This window comes from Euprymna scolopes, chromosome 34 (assembly GCF_053919585.1).
Source record: "Euprymna scolopes isolate OS-2025 chromosome 34, ASM5391958v1, whole genome shotgun sequence".
Lineage (NCBI taxonomy): Eukaryota > Metazoa > Mollusca > Cephalopoda > Sepiida > Sepiolidae > Euprymna > Euprymna scolopes.
Genome location: NC_136515.1, coordinates 57,609,706 through 57,625,660, shown reverse-complemented (window position 1 = coordinate 57,625,660; position 15,955 = coordinate 57,609,706). Strand labels below are relative to the sequence as shown.

Here is a 15,955-nt window from a genome sequence, read left to right as displayed (position 1 = left end):
GTTGCAAGTGAATGGCGATAGGAGTACTACCTCCTACTTCCTAATAATATGAGCAAGAAAATTTGAATGATAATGCGGATAAAGTGTCCTTTGATAAATTTTAGTTGAAATACATTTAAGATAATAACCTAGTTGTTTATAGCGAAACAAGATATGTAATTAAACTCATAGGAGTGAGGCTAAAAGACGTCTTCAGATCTATAAAAATGTCTATTACTTCAAATATATTTTTACTTATGTTTTACGTACATTATTCTATTTTTATTTCTTGTATTTATGCAAACTGTCATTTATTCTTGAAAAGAATACATTTTCCTTAGACATAAACATAAATATTTGTGAAGATATAGAATTCGGCATCAAGTGGTGAACCAGACGTTACAAGTGTTTAGTCATAACAAACAAGTGTTCTTTTCAACAACAATCACTGAACCCATTGTTTTCTCTTTCAGCTCATTATGTCCGTGTTGTTGTCTTTCATATTGGCGCCTGCTGAGGAAGTGAGCACTAGTTTGCAAGTATAAAAAAAAACAATGCAAGATAAAATCCAGAAAACAGTTGGGATCTGGGTGCATGTGTGACACCATCGAGGAAAACGACCCTCTACTGCTAACCCAACATCTTAGCCATATGTTGAAGCCATGTTCGTCTGTTGGTTAATCAATTAATCTTCTCATCTCAGCGTTATAAAACCTCAATCTAATTCAAACCACAACCTGCTGTCAACTGACCCAAATCAAAAATGGTCCTCAACCGTTGCGAACTCAAGATTGTCCATAAACTTTAAAACTGACACTAGTCAAAACTGACACTAGTCAAAAATTGCACTTTTTTTTTTTGATTACATGTGATTGTAGATAAACACCCACATTTGTAGACTACATAACGTTTTATTAAAAACTATGGAATTCATTGTGAAAAAAAAAAGAACAAGCAAAAGACTGAAGCGGGCAAAGACCGAGTTTGTGAAAAAAGTGCGGATTTTTCAGATGACATGATCTACTTGTAGGACAGTAGTCAGCACATGGAAAACTATTTGGTGTCAATGTGTGGGTGGATAGGAGAAGCCAAACTATAGGCAACAGAAACACACACACACACACATATATATATTTGTGCATATATATTTTTTTAAGAAAATTTACCAGAAGTGTTCAATGTAAAAACTCAGTGAATGTTGACATTAAAAAACAGAGCACGTATATAAAAATAGGTATGAAAACATATGAAAAACATGAAAATACCATTGTTATATATGACATGTACATTTATACATAGGTAAATGATATTTCAAAGGAATAAATATCTCACAAATGTATAGACAGGAATAAGATATATAAAAAGCACACACATTATATGTTTTAAGAAAATTTACCAGAAGTGTTCCATGTAAAAGCTTAATAAATGTTAACATTTAAAAAGTATATATATATATGTATATATATATATATATATATAACTACTTAATTTACTCACATAAAATTAATATACGAAAGTATAAATTTATGCGTAAACTTTAAGTATTTACTTCAAAAGTTCTCAATACGTAGGTAGAGCTAGTTAGTAAGTTATAAAATATATATGGCGATTAAGCTACACTGAATATTCCGCGTTTCATCCACTCTAGGACTCTTCAGGCTTATGCGCATAAGCCTGAAGAATCCTAGAGTGGATGAAACGCAGAATATTCAGTGTAGCTTAATCGCCACATACATTTTTATAACTTACTATATATATATATATAAATATATATATATGCACCATGTAAATAAAAATTACAAAAATAAATATCTTAAAATAATACTAAGTTATGAAAATATATTTATGGCAATTAAGCTGCACAGGGGAAGGAAACGTGAGAGACTGTGTGTAGCTTGTCATAAATATAATTTCATAACTTAGTATATGTAAATACATATATAGAAATAAAATTACGAAGATAAGGTAAATATTATCTCAAAATTATAACTTATCAAGATAATAAAAAGCTCAATACACTAGATAGAGCAATTTAAGAAATATGAAAAGAAATAAAAATAAAATTGAATAAATTACAATATTTTTTTATTCATCAAAAATTCAAATAAGGAATTATAATATAGAAAAATTCTTAATCCATGAATTTTCAAAAACAGGTTCTCGTCGTCAGAGAATAAACATTAGTAAAGTGTATCACTAGTTAGAATAAAACTTGAAAATATATAAAAAATATATATAAGAAGCTTTATATGAAAAAAAGGCATTTTCAATAAAGATGAAAAAAAAATCAATCAATAAACTAATTAGCTAGTCAATCGATTAAGTAAGAACATGAAGATACTTCATTAAAGTAAACCCTGACCAAATATTAAAAAAAAAAAAAAAATTGGTGCTGTCTCTTCAAGCCATCCAGCACGTCCCCCAGGTTGCAGATGGGGACACCCCCTTTATTTATAGAAGGCAGCTTTTAATAAAAAAATTAAAAGTCGTTGACCATGAGGAAATCATACATAAAAGTATAAAAAAATTAAAAATAAATATTGGCAGGCTGGCACCCAAGATAAAAAAAGGCCCTTCAACCTTTTTATAGGCATGAAAAGGCGAAAAAGTGTAAACCTTTCTGTCTTTTAGAAGTGACGCTTCAGCCATGACAGTGGCCAATCAGAATCAGCCACCAGGCTTTGATACCAGAGGTCCTGACCCCCTATCTCCATCCTTTGTAGCAACAAAAAATAAAAGGTTTAAAAGCCGGCCATTATATGGTGCTACTATTTTTGCTATGATTACTCAAAGTTTGAAAAGTGGAGCAAAACAGCAAATCAAATCTTGGCCGAGAAAATAGATGTTACATCTTTAGCTGCCTTTCAAGTCAGGGGACCAGCTATCAATCCACAGTGAATCTTTGGGATCGTTTGTTTTGATTTGCACAAATCAGACACTGTCCGGCGATGATATCAATTTCAGATTTTAGATGAAAGTATCTCTTCATAGATAACATTTACTTTGGTTTGCTAAGAATATTTAGTATTTTTCTCACATTTTGGCTAATTTAACCTTCAACTGTATGCAGATGTATCTTGTTAGACTGGGGAATCTTTTTGTCAGAATCTGTATGGAATTTAGAATACTATGCTCCGTACAAGGACCCATGGCATAACGAATAAAGTACAACGTAAAATTCAGTTCTAAGTGACATTCCGCTAGAGGTTGAATGTTCAATCCTTAATGAAAGCGATAATTGTGAATCGCTTAGAACTTTTACTCGGTCATGGCTGCCAAGAACGAAAACATGCTACCCCTGTGGATTAAATAAAGGGTTCCATTTGAAATTTCGTACAGATTCCAGAGTTTGACAAGATACACCTGAAGAAGGTTGGAGATTATGTCGACTGAAACGTTGTTAGAATAACATCTAAGATGAAAACAGTAGTTCAATTAATCCAGTATAAATTATCGATCCTCATCTCAAAAATTCAGAAATACAAATCTGAATCTGTTCAAAACATGTTTATTCTTGAAAAAGTTTCATAACGAAAATAAAATATTGAATCAAAAGTATAATTCTGTGTTAATTTCTTATGTTTTAGTGAATTTTTTTGCTTATTGCCTTATTCCCATCTATACTCACTCACACACACACACACTGATGATAATGATTATGATAATGATTATGATAATAATAATGGTTATGATAATAATGATTATGATTATGATAATAATGATAATGATTATGATAATAATGATAATGATAATAATGATTATGATGATAATGATGATAAATTGCAACAGATAAATGTTGTCCGATTATTTATTGTGTTTTCTTGTTAGATACCTTACAGGTTTCATGCAATCTTCGACCAGGAATACGTATAATTGAGAATATTTCCTTTTTTTTCTTTTCCGGCAGTGTTAGTTATTTAAATAATTTTTCACCATTCTCTTTGATAAATGGGAACCCATAAAAAACATTTTTTTTTTTTTCTTTACACAGTAGTCACCACTTATCAAGGCCCGGAAGCCACTCAGGGATAAGGGTTATTGCAAGTACATTTAGTACAAATAAAAGTTAATACCAGTTTCAGTTTAGTAAAAGTCTTGCCGATGTTATATAGAGAGGAAAAGTCTTTTGATGAATATTTATGTAATTTTATATTAATTTTAAAACTTTACATAAAAAAAAAAATGACTTTACTTTAAAAATATATTTTAAAAGTTTGCATAAAAAAATAGACTTTGCATTTAAAAAATGTTTTTTTTTTTTTAAATATCTAGTAATATAAAGATTTTTTATTTTAAATTAAAAAAAATATTTTTCATCTAAACTTAAAAAACAAAAAAACAAAATTTCAATATCAAGGCCCGGAATCCACTCAGGGATAAGGGTTATTGCAAGTACATTTAGTACAAATAAAAGTTAATGTTATATAGAGAGGAAAAGTCTTTTGATAAATATTTATGTAATTTTATATTAATTTTAAAACTCTACATAAAAAAAAACTTGACTTTACTTTAAAAATATATTTTAAAAGTTTGCATAAAAAAAATAGACTTTGCATTTAAAAAATGTTTTTTTTTTAAAATATCTAGTAATATAAAGATTTTTTATTTTAAATTAAAAAAAATATTTTTCATCTATACTTAAAAAACAAAAAAACAACATTTCAATATCAAGGCCCGGAAGCCACTCAGGGATAAGGGTTATTGCAAGTACATTTAGTACAAATAAAAGTTAATGTTATATAGAGAGGAAAAGTCTTTTGATGAATATTTATGTAATTTTATATTAATTTTAAAACTCTACATAAAAAAAAAACTTGACTTTACTTTAAAAATATATTTTAAAAGTTTGCATAAAAGAATAGACTTTGCATTTAAAAAATGTAATTAAAAAAATATTTTTCATCTAAACTTAAAAAACAAAAAAACAACATTTCAATGTAAAGGCTAAATAATGTATTTTTGTTACAAGATATTAAACAAAAGCATTTAAAAGTAAAGATTATTTTTTATGCAAACTTTCAAAATATATTTTTATTATAGAAAATCATTCTGCAAAAAAAAAAAAAAAAAATTTAAAGTAAAGACTATGAAAATATATTTTGATTATAACATTTTATTAAAAATAAAATCATTAAAAAAAAGAAGCATTATAAAGTAAAGATTAGTTTATTTTTATGTAGAGTTTTAAAATTAATCAGGAATTTACGCAACTACTAAAAGATGTATCCACCGTTGCATTAAATTCCTTAACAATAAAAAAGAAAAGAAAAAAAAAATGAAGTAAAAAACGGAAAGAAACTGAAATGCGCATGCGAGTATTATGGTTTTTCTAAACAGTTCACTTCTTTTAAGTAAAAAAAAAACACTCGAGCTGAGACCAAAACCTAAAGTCAAGTACGATAATCATGAGGCCAGCTTGACACGATATTTAAAAAAGTGTTTTCAAATTTAAACTCAAAATTAAAAGTCGTTGACCATGAGGAAATCATATATAAAAGTATAAAAAAATTAAAAATAAATATTGGCAGGCTGGCACCCAAGATAAAAAAAGGCCCTTCAACCTTTTTATAGGCATGAAGAGGCGAAAAATAGACCTTTCTGTCTTTTAGAAGTGACGCTTCAGCCATGACAGTGGCCAATCAGAATCAGCCACCAGGCTTTGATACCAGTGGTCCTGACCCCCTATCTCCATCCTTTGTAGCAACAAAAAATAAAAGGTTTAAAAGCCCGGCCATTATATGGTGCTACTATTTTGCTATGACTACTCAAAGTTTGAAAAGTGGAGCAAAACAGCAAATCAAATCTTGGCCGAGAAAATAGATGTTACATCTTTAGCTGCCTTTCAAGTCAGGGGACCAGCTATCAATCCACAGTGAATCTTTGGGATCGTTTGTTTTGATTTGCACGAATCAGACACTGTCCGATTCTAAACATAATGTGAACGAGTCGCACATGCGCAATCATGAAACATTTGACAAACGGATAAAAATCCGATGACCCCTCCCCCCCCCCGTACCAATTTTGAGCCACTTTTTCAAATGAAAACCGATTAAAAAGTTTTCCACATGTCTGAATACCCTATACACCAAATTTCAAGTGTGTAGATCAAAAATTTGTTGAATATATAGGTTGAGAAGTGTCCTCACACACACACACCCGTTCTTACTTTTATAGATATATAGATTAATCAGAAGGGACTTTTCTTCGATATAAACTGGCAAGACTTTTGCTAAATAGAAAGAGGAAGTGAAAAAAAAGACAGTTTTACTTAAAATAACCTAATTTATTTTACTTAATTGATTTATTACTAGATATATCAGGTAAGCACAATAAATAACATTCGTGACAACATTTACTTTTTGTACTGTACCAGTATCATATATATTTTTTTTTCTATTTAAAAAATTTAAAATATAAAGTTTTCAATATGGGTGCATACAAACTGCAAACAACAAAACAAATAAATCACTATAAAACAAACATACTTTGAAAAAAAAAAAAAAAAAATGAAACACAAACAAAAAACAACAACCTGTTAACAAGTATTATTTAAAAAAAAAATGATTCTTTGATACAATAGGGGCGCATTGAAAAATTCATTTTCTTTCCCTTTAGTTCACAAACAAACTACAATATTTGACTTTTGCTTTAAACTTTAATTCTAGTCAGAAATGAGTTTCTAATCGATATCTTAAAGACTTCAGAATCATTTTACAATTTTTTTGGTTGGTTGGTTGTTTTTGTTTTACGGCATATCAACCTTTTTCAGGTTATTTAATGCCGAATCTAGTTATTTTGAGGAACGATTTTTAATGGAGTATATATTTTTTTTTAAGTCGGATTCTATTTAACCCATAGTTGGGACCCTAACAGGTACTACCACTCCGGGTCAGAGTGAATCTGGGAGCAATGGCAATTAAAGGGTGGCTCCACACTTCCCAAGGCCTGCAAGGTGGGGCCTCACCATCGGATATAGTTTTAGGTCATATCCAGGACCACAATTTTTTTGGGGGGTGGGGGGGTTGCAGGTTAGTGAATAGTTCCTATTTACAATGCCTCCCCACGGGACAGAGTTAGACACCAGGGTCATTTTTTAACGTGAAGAAAAGGAACAAAAATAAAAATTGTCTAAGTCGTGAAGGATTTCTCCTCGACTGACTGAACAAGAAATTGAAGTGCAGCATCTGGAGAACAGATACTACACTTTGATCTTAACCCGAAGGCCAGGTGCAGGTTAGTGAATAGCTGCAACCAACAACGAGGCCTTCATGCAGACCAGACAATCCTAAGTCATTAACAGCAGCAGCAGTGAATGTTGTATTTACATATCAACTCTTAATTGGGCAAAATCCCCAATAAGCAGCTCTAGTATATATTTTAAATTAAATAGTTTTTAATGTCAATACATAGTTAAAGCAAAATAAATTGCGTTATTGGATGATTTAAATGCGCATAGATTATTTCAGGTTTATTTTGGATCAGCTATTAAAAGAACTTTCAACACTTAATGTTTAAGCGTTTGTTTATTTTTATAATCATTTATGAGTGAATTAATGTTTTCAAACATTTCATAAATCTATGACGTCACATCAAAGCTGTAATTATTTTGCTAAGGTGATGCTTTAAGATTTATTTATAAGAAAATCCAAATAGCTCAGCTTGTAGAACATCAGAGTGAAGATTTCAAGATTTTTGTTTCAATTTCTGGTCATGGCGTCTGCTTTATTATTCAGTATTAAATGCAATATTTTCTCTTTCTAAAAGTTGTTAAGATATTCGTTTAAAAAAATAGTGACTGATCAACACAAAAAATGTTCTTTATATTATTAATAGATTTAAAAGCTTGAATGTAAAAAGAGTTATTGGATAATTCAAATGCGCATAGATTATTTTAAGTCTATTTTGGATCAGCCATTCTCATTGGAGCTTAAAGTACAGATCAACTCCAAAATATTGCCAACCATTGGAATCGCTTGAACACAACAAGCAAAATTATCGCTAACTCTGACACACTTCTCTCTTGAAACTGTTTTGATTTTGACTGCAATATTGCCAACGAATGGAATCGTTAATAAAATTAACACTCCTTTCAGCAATCCAACCATATTAATGAAAAAGAAACAAAAAAAAAGCCTGAATTGTCCACCCAGATTCAGTTATGAATATCAATTTTATTACTTTATCTTGTCGCTACTGCAAACACATTTGAATACAACAAGCAAAATTATCACCAACTTTGACACACTTCTCTCTTTGAACTGTTCGGATTTTGACTGCAATATTGCCAACCAATGGAATCGTCAATTCACAATTATTTCAGCAAACTCTTCTACACTGTCTCAAAGAAATGAGGAATTGCATTTGGCTTTTTGTGAAGCACATATTCCTGAACAAACATGGACATATCTCTTCCCTAAGTATAATTATCTAAAAAATCTCGACAAGTTTATTGGCAAAAACGATTATGAATTTTATTAAAAGATTCTGTCGCACTTTTTGGGGCTACCTACATTTTTATCTTAGCTTTTTGGTTCTATTTTTTGTGAGCAATTTTGGGAGTTTAAAGTACTATGTAGCTTCAAGATGGACAAATAATAATAATAATAATAATAATAATAAAAAAAAACAAAATGAAAAATCTACTCACTGTGGATCGATGTTAAGAACGGAACAAGTGGTATGCCAAATAGCCTGTTGCACCTGGAAGGACTGCGATTTCTTGCTTGAAGTTGCCTTCTGACAATTTTCATAATAACCCCCAGTCTGTTTCTCCAAGTCCGGGGAGAGGGCCACATACAGCACAGTATCGGCTCCCTGGGAAGGGGTCTGTAAAAAAAAAAAAAAACATAAAAATACTGACAAATATCTCTAGAACACAATCTCAACAAAAGAGTTAAAAAAAAGGGGGGGGGGCAGTAAAAAGGGTAAAAAAGGAGGCAAAAAAAAAAAAAAAAAAAAATCAGTGGAAGCCCTTTATTAAAATGCTGATTTTTGTGGAATTTTGACAATAGATATTGGCGATCAATTAATAAATATTTCTTAAATTTCAGTTTTGTTTGAGTATTTAAAAAGCTTTCTAGGGAGGCAAGAAGCAAAAGGGATCCTGTGGAGAAAATTACTGATGCAAGTAATATTACTAATGACCCTGTTCTTTTTTGCTGAAGCAAAAACCCTACTACGATGTCTTAAAGAAATGAAGAATTGCGTTGGGCATTTTTGTGAAGCACATATTCCTGAACCAGCAAGGACACATCTCTTCCCTAAGTGTAATTATCTAAAAAAATCTCGACAAATTCATCTATCTGAGTAGCAAAGTTGCAAAACAAAATTCCACAAAATGTTGCATATTAGGTACCGACCGAAAATTGGTAATCTCTTCCATTTTGCACCAAAGCACTACCTGACTACAAAGGTAAAAAAAAAACCCCACCCAGCTGCTACATATACCCCTGATTCAGCTGATCTCATTGGAACCAGTATGTCAGGGTAATTATATATATATATATATCTCAGAATTAAAAATTTAAAATGGAAATATAAATATCTATATATTAATACGATAGCATGCGTGTCATTGATTTATCTTCTGTGTCACGCTTACACCCAAGTTGTTTAATTGTTATGGACTTCCATTTCTTGTAATAAATAAGTTTACCAAGGATTCTTTATAAATTTTGGTTTCCGTTTCGATTATAACTGATAGCACTTAAGTCATCTATTTTTTTTTTATAAAAAATTTTATCAAGGTTTCATCATAAGTTTTGGTTTCAATTATGGCTGAAGGAACTCAAGTTTATATATATATATATATATATATATATATATATATATATATATATATATATATATATATATAATATATATATATACACACACACACACACATATATATATATATTTTTTTTTTTTCATAAGTTTTGGTTTCGATTCAAGCTGATGCACCCAAGTCATATGGATATGGATATATTTTTTTATTTTTGAAATCACAACTTTATAACATATAAAAATCAATAGAACATTAACTCTATAATAATATATACGAAATCTGTAAGAATTAAGAATCATATTTAAGCGTACTTTACAATCGAGCATCCTTACTAGTTTAGATAAATACTTTTGCAGTTTTAACAAAAAAGGTTCAGTAATATCAGGGCGTCTCCATTTACGCTGAACATCCACAGAATGCCAACATCAATATATTACATATGAAAAAGTTCACTGTGGAATTTCCACAGGTCCTGCTATTTAATATTAATATATTAATTCGATCTTGATAAAAATATTCAAGATAGAGCATCATTATATGAGGGGGAGGGGGGTTTAAAATTTTACCAATTATGATTTACATCTTTTTTGCATCTGCACATATTTCGAATATTAGTTTTCTTTCAAATTTTGAAGCTTTCAATTTTTGTGCTAACCAGCAAAATTATATCTAGTCTATATAAAATTCCTTTTGCTAACCGTTTTCCTCTGAAGAAAAATGTGGTTTATTATATATATTAACAGAAAATAAAGAAATGTATATCGGTTGAGTGGGACTCTGCTCAACTCGAAGAACAAATAAGGTTACGACTCACTCCCACTGAGTCTCAAGTCCAGATTACTTGATAGCAGCAACTGGTTACCGGAAGTGACGTAAGGAATAGTCCATTGTCAGAATCTACAGGAGTGACACCCCAACACTCCAACCCAAGTTTTTTTCTTGGTAAAAATTGTTAATATCTCTTGCGTTTAGGATCGATCATTAGTGGATCAGTGACTTTTCTTTTTTGAACTGACTGTCGTAGTTCTGGTGTTGATTGGGAAGAATCGAGATCGAATGTCTTGAAAATGGACTTGATCAGTTCTTCCTTCAATGATGGTGTTTAGCTGGTGTTGTCAGAGTGACATCTTAATTGGTGCTGGTAGCGTTTATGGGTATATCTTGATCCTTGCACTATATATACCATGTCCTCGATTCCCTTACTGATCGTACCCATATACCAGAATGAGGTGTTATTTTTTTAACTCTTAAAAAAAAAAAAACACACAAAAAAAAACTCTCCTGTGGTGTTGTCCATTTTAGACAGATGGACCTCACCTTCGATGCGGACATGGTTTCTGTGGGTGAGACCCTGGTTGGAATATTAGGATCAGGTATAATTCTGTACATGTGTATTCATCTGCTGGTGTACTCTAAGCCTGCCCATTCAGTCTTGGGTGTTATTAGGGTGTGGTGATGTGTTTGATCTGGAATGTATCAGAAAACCTTTTGAACTTTGCGGATGTGAACGAGTTCTATTGTCATTCATGACAGTCTATTACACTGAAATGTGCAAAGAGTTCATGTAAAAAATTTATTGTTGTCCATGATGTGGGTCTTTTGCATCTTAATACCTCCGGCCACTTGGTGTAGCTATCGACTGTGATTAAGTAATAGTAGTCATCGATAGGACTTGCAAAGTCGATATAGATTCTTGACCATGGCTGGTCAGTTTTCGGCCAAGGTTTAATTGTGATAGGTGGTGCTTTTGCAGCTAGGGTGCAACCTTTGCAAGAGTCAATCATGTCTATTCCATCTTTGTCAATATTAGATCAATAAACGTAGCTTCTCATTAAACTTTTCATCCAGTTTTTTCCGGGGTGTACGGTGTGAAAATCCTGTAGAATTCTTTTCTAGAGACTTTTTGGAATGATCACTCTTTGCAAAGTAAGAAACGTTGTCCTTCATAGCAATCTTGCTCTTGATGTTGCAAATAAAGTCGTCCTTTTCTGCTTCTCTTAATTTCAGATAGGGATACTGGAAGCTCTCTAATTGAGTTGCCTAACATTGTTTTTATTTCAATCTGTACGAAGTGCAGCAATTATGGAATCCTTAAAAGGTTCCATTTTCTTTAGCATCAATCGTGATAGGTCATTTGCAAGGCTAATTTATTTCAATGACAGGTACTCCAATTTAAAGTGATAATTTAGTAGGATAGTACTCCATCTCAGTAGTCTATTTACAGTATATGTCGGTAAGCCTTTTTTGGATCTGAAAAGCATCAGTAACGGCTTATGATCGGTTTGTAACGTGAAAGTTCTGCCATGTAAGTACCTATGAAATTTTGTTACCGCTAATATGATTCTTAAAGCTTTTTTTCCAATTTGTGAGTACTGTCTCTCGGCTGGAGGTAGCATTCTTGATGCATGGCCAATCGGGTTTTTTTGTACTGTCGAGCATTATATGTGGTATACAAGCTCCCATACCATATGAGCTTGCGTCGCTTGATACTATTATTTTTAGCTTTAAGTCAGAGTGCATAAGAAACAGTTCTGATGTTAGAGTATCCTTGATTTTTTTCAAATGCCGCTTGACATTCAGGCATCCACTTTCAGGCTTTTTCCTTCTTTAGTAGTTCATTTAGTGGGGCACGCAAGTCATGCATGTTCTTTATGAAGACCTGGTAGAAGTTTGTCAGTCCTACAAAAGAGCGTTTGTACATTATTAGGAGCAGGCATATTCTTTATGGCTTCTACCCTCTCACAATCTTTCATTTTTTAAAAAATCTTTTGACTCCTGTTCACCCCTTACAAAGCATATCACCATTTGGATGTAAGGAGCTACTATTTGGGACCATATCTAGAAAAGATTAACAAGATATTTGTTTATGTTACATTTGAACTTCTGCATATCAGTACATCCAGGAAAACAGGCAGCAGGAAGGGAATTCCAAAGTCTAGCTGTTCGAGGGAAGAAACTATTAGAATAGAAAACTTTCTGGCATTTTATCAATTATGTGACCTAGGTACTTTATCTCATTCATGAGGAAATCACACTTTGCTTCTTCTACTTTAAAAGAATTCAAAACTTTGGATTAAAAGACCTCATGTATACGTTTGAGATCGCTACAGACAAGGCATGAAGCCATTTCATGTAAGGAGCGAAAAAGAAGAAAAAAAGAAAAGCACTATTACAAAGTCAAAAACTTGCTAGTGTTAGATGGAATAGATTCTGACCTAAAGAAAACAATAATTCTTTTGTTTTTGTTAGAAAGATCACTCATGGAATGTGAGGACTAAAGGACAAAATAAGAGAAGCGAGAATTCCTCAGTTTATAGAAAACATACATATGTTTAAGGTATATATCCCTTATAATATCGTCCAGATGTAATAGAGTGCGGACGTGCATATGATGGCATCACGGTAAGGAAAAAGAAAAAGAATTATAAAAAGGAGAGAGAGAGGACGTTAGAGAAGACGATCACGTTAGAGACGTGGGTGACGTCACAGCCGTAATGAGAAGTCATGCGTGGGTGGGAGAATCAAGGTCTTTTCTTAAAACCTGTAACCGGAGTTGAAGTTCTTTCCTCTTTCCTATTCTTTGTCTCCTTTGTGACTGAGTCTACAATGTGTGGATCCTGGGTGTCTCCATGTTAACGTATGTGTAAGGTTATACAAATTGTTTCAAATAACAAGCTCAATGAAGTTATGTTTCAATTGTCAGAGCATATATATTGGTTGCATTCCAATGACCAAAGGAATGGATCAGCCCATAATCATAATTTTTGTTTATTTTTTAAAACATTTTTTAGTTTAGCGAATGCTTATGCTTTCTGCTTTGCTATTTCATAAGAAAAACGCGTATAATTTACCTCATATTAATTTAGATAAATAATTCATTGTAACTTGAAATTCCTCTGCAATTATTGGTTTTACTCACCTTGTAGAATCGCCCAATGATTCTCCGTAAAAATGGTGCCGGAAAAATGGCCTTGGAATGTAAATTGGAATCCACCAGCCCTGGATGGAGAGAGTTAACAGTTACCCGGAAACACTTGGCTGCCTTCAATCTTCGAGCCAGTTCGTATGTACCCATGATGACGGCCAGCTTAGACTGTGCGTAAGATGCGTATGGCGAATATCGTGTTGGCTTAGCTCCCCTGGAAAAAAAAAGCAAAATCTTACAAAATTCATATAGAAGCATAAAAAAACAAAAAACAAAATTAATCCATATTTATTTAAATCTATTAAAATCAATTTGATACGTGAATACATCGTTAAACAAGAAGAAAATAATTATTGGTCTTCCGACAAAAGGAGGGTGGACCTGTAAATTCACCCTTGTCTGTTTGTTCATCTGCACTTTTCTCAATAATTACGCCTGGGAATTTAAAAAAAAATTTGCACAAACATTAAACATGACATGAGTAAAAAAGTAACAGAATAGATTTTCAGGTAAAAATGGCTAAAATTGACACTTTTGTGCTTATTAAAAAAGTTGATGCCTTGGATTTTTATAAAACTTCCTGAAAAGTTGTAACTAACTGATTTCTATATAATTTTGTTTGTCTATACGTTGCGATAACTCTTGGGTTTGCCTCAGGGGCTCTTTTAGGGCTTAATAAAAACACTCCATTTTTGGAACTACTTTTGATGGGACAGAGGTTCGAGATTGGCCGATAGTGGGTGGAGGCCTGATGACATCGGATATTCTTTTCTATGTCAGCTGAGTTATGAATTGAAAAAAAAAAAAAAAAAAAAATGAAGGGTTTAAAGATTCGTACTTGGATGTGAATGTGGTGAGGTCAATGTCTCCGACACGATGTGTAGAAGAGGAAACGTTAACAATGCGAGCAAACAGCTGGTTTGTACCAGAGACATTAAGTACGGGCAGCAAGAGGATGGACAGAAGAAAATGACCCATGAAGTTGACTGCAATCTGTTTTTCGATGCCGTCCACTGTCTTCTTGTATGGAATGTGCATGACTCCAGCTAAAAGAAAAATAAAAAAGCCTTAAAAAAAACAACAAAAAAACAAACAAACAAAAAAACAACAACAAAGAAACAAACAAAAAGAAACAAGACCAAAAAAAAAAACACAAACAAAAACTAAACAAAAATAAAAAACAAAAACTACTAAGGAAATCAAAGACACATAAACAAAAAAAGCACAAAAAACAAAACCTCAAAACAAACAAACCCCAAAAAGCAAAACAAAAAACACCAAAAAAAACAAAAACACAAGAAACAAACAAATAAAAGAAAAACAAACAAATAAAAGAAAAACAAACAAATAAAAGAAAAACAAACAAAAACATCAAAAGCAAACAAAAAATAACAACAAAAAAGAACACAAAAACCCCCCATCCACTCCAAAAAAACAACAAAAAAACAAAAAAAAAACAAAGCAAAATTCAGTGCATTATTTGAATTTTTCACACAATAAATAATATAATATTTATTTATTGTTATTTATTCTATACTAGTGAGGGGCAGCTGGCCTTGCTGGTTGTAAAATATGCTTAAATATATTTTGATTCATGCAGATTTCATATTTATTATTATAGAGTTAATTCTCTATTAAACATTATATTGTACCTAATATATACTATTGATTTTAAAAGTAAAAAAAAATGACTTGGGTGTCATCAGCTAAAATCAAAACGAAAATATTTAGCGCTCCAACCATGTTCCATACCGAGAGATAGTTAAGAAAGATTTAATATTAAGAAACTTGAAGAAATAAATTGAATTTGGGCATGCACAGAAAGAAATAGAAATATGTCGACAAGTTGAAATGGATATTTTGCATTTCAATTTGCTGATATATGTCTGTACTTGTTATTCATCCACCCAAACAAAGATTTTACTCACTATAAACTATTCTGGGTGCATGATTACTATTTCCTGTTAATTATAATTACTATTTTACTTGCTATAACCCATGCTTGGTGTATAAGTACTATTTCCTGTTAATTTCAAGGTTACGTAACCAAAAGTTTAAGAATTTATTGTTTAGATATTTACATGCAAACACACAGATACATCTACTGTTTTATTTATATAGATTTCCAGGGTTTATAGAAAAGAATATATATAGGGTGTCCCAAAAGAAGCCGAATTGATCAAATGTAAGATAGAACAATAGAAGCATCAAACTAGCAAAAAAAAAAAAAAAAGAAGATTTCGGAACATCTAGATTAACTTTACAAAAGTCCTCAGGAGTCGTTA

At 31.6% G+C, this 15,955-nt stretch overlaps 1 protein-coding gene across 5 annotated transcripts in view; it reads right to left on the bottom strand.

The window, feature by feature from the left end:
* Positions 1–15,955, bottom strand: part of LOC145259266 (polyprenol dehydrogenase-like) — a 244,249-nt gene that overhangs the window by 128,682 nt on the left and 99,612 nt on the right. For all 5 annotated transcript variants that reach the window (XM_080117105.1, XM_080117106.1, XM_080117102.1 and 2 more), the window contains 3 exons: positions 14,509–14,716; positions 13,665–13,884; positions 8,627–8,805 (listed from right to left, as the gene is read on the bottom strand). In XM_080117105.1, the coding sequence (XP_079973231.1) occupies positions 8,627–8,805; positions 13,665–13,884; positions 14,509–14,716 (607 nt within the window). The remainder of the gene's footprint in view (positions 1–8,626; positions 8,806–13,664; positions 13,885–14,508; positions 14,717–15,955) is intronic.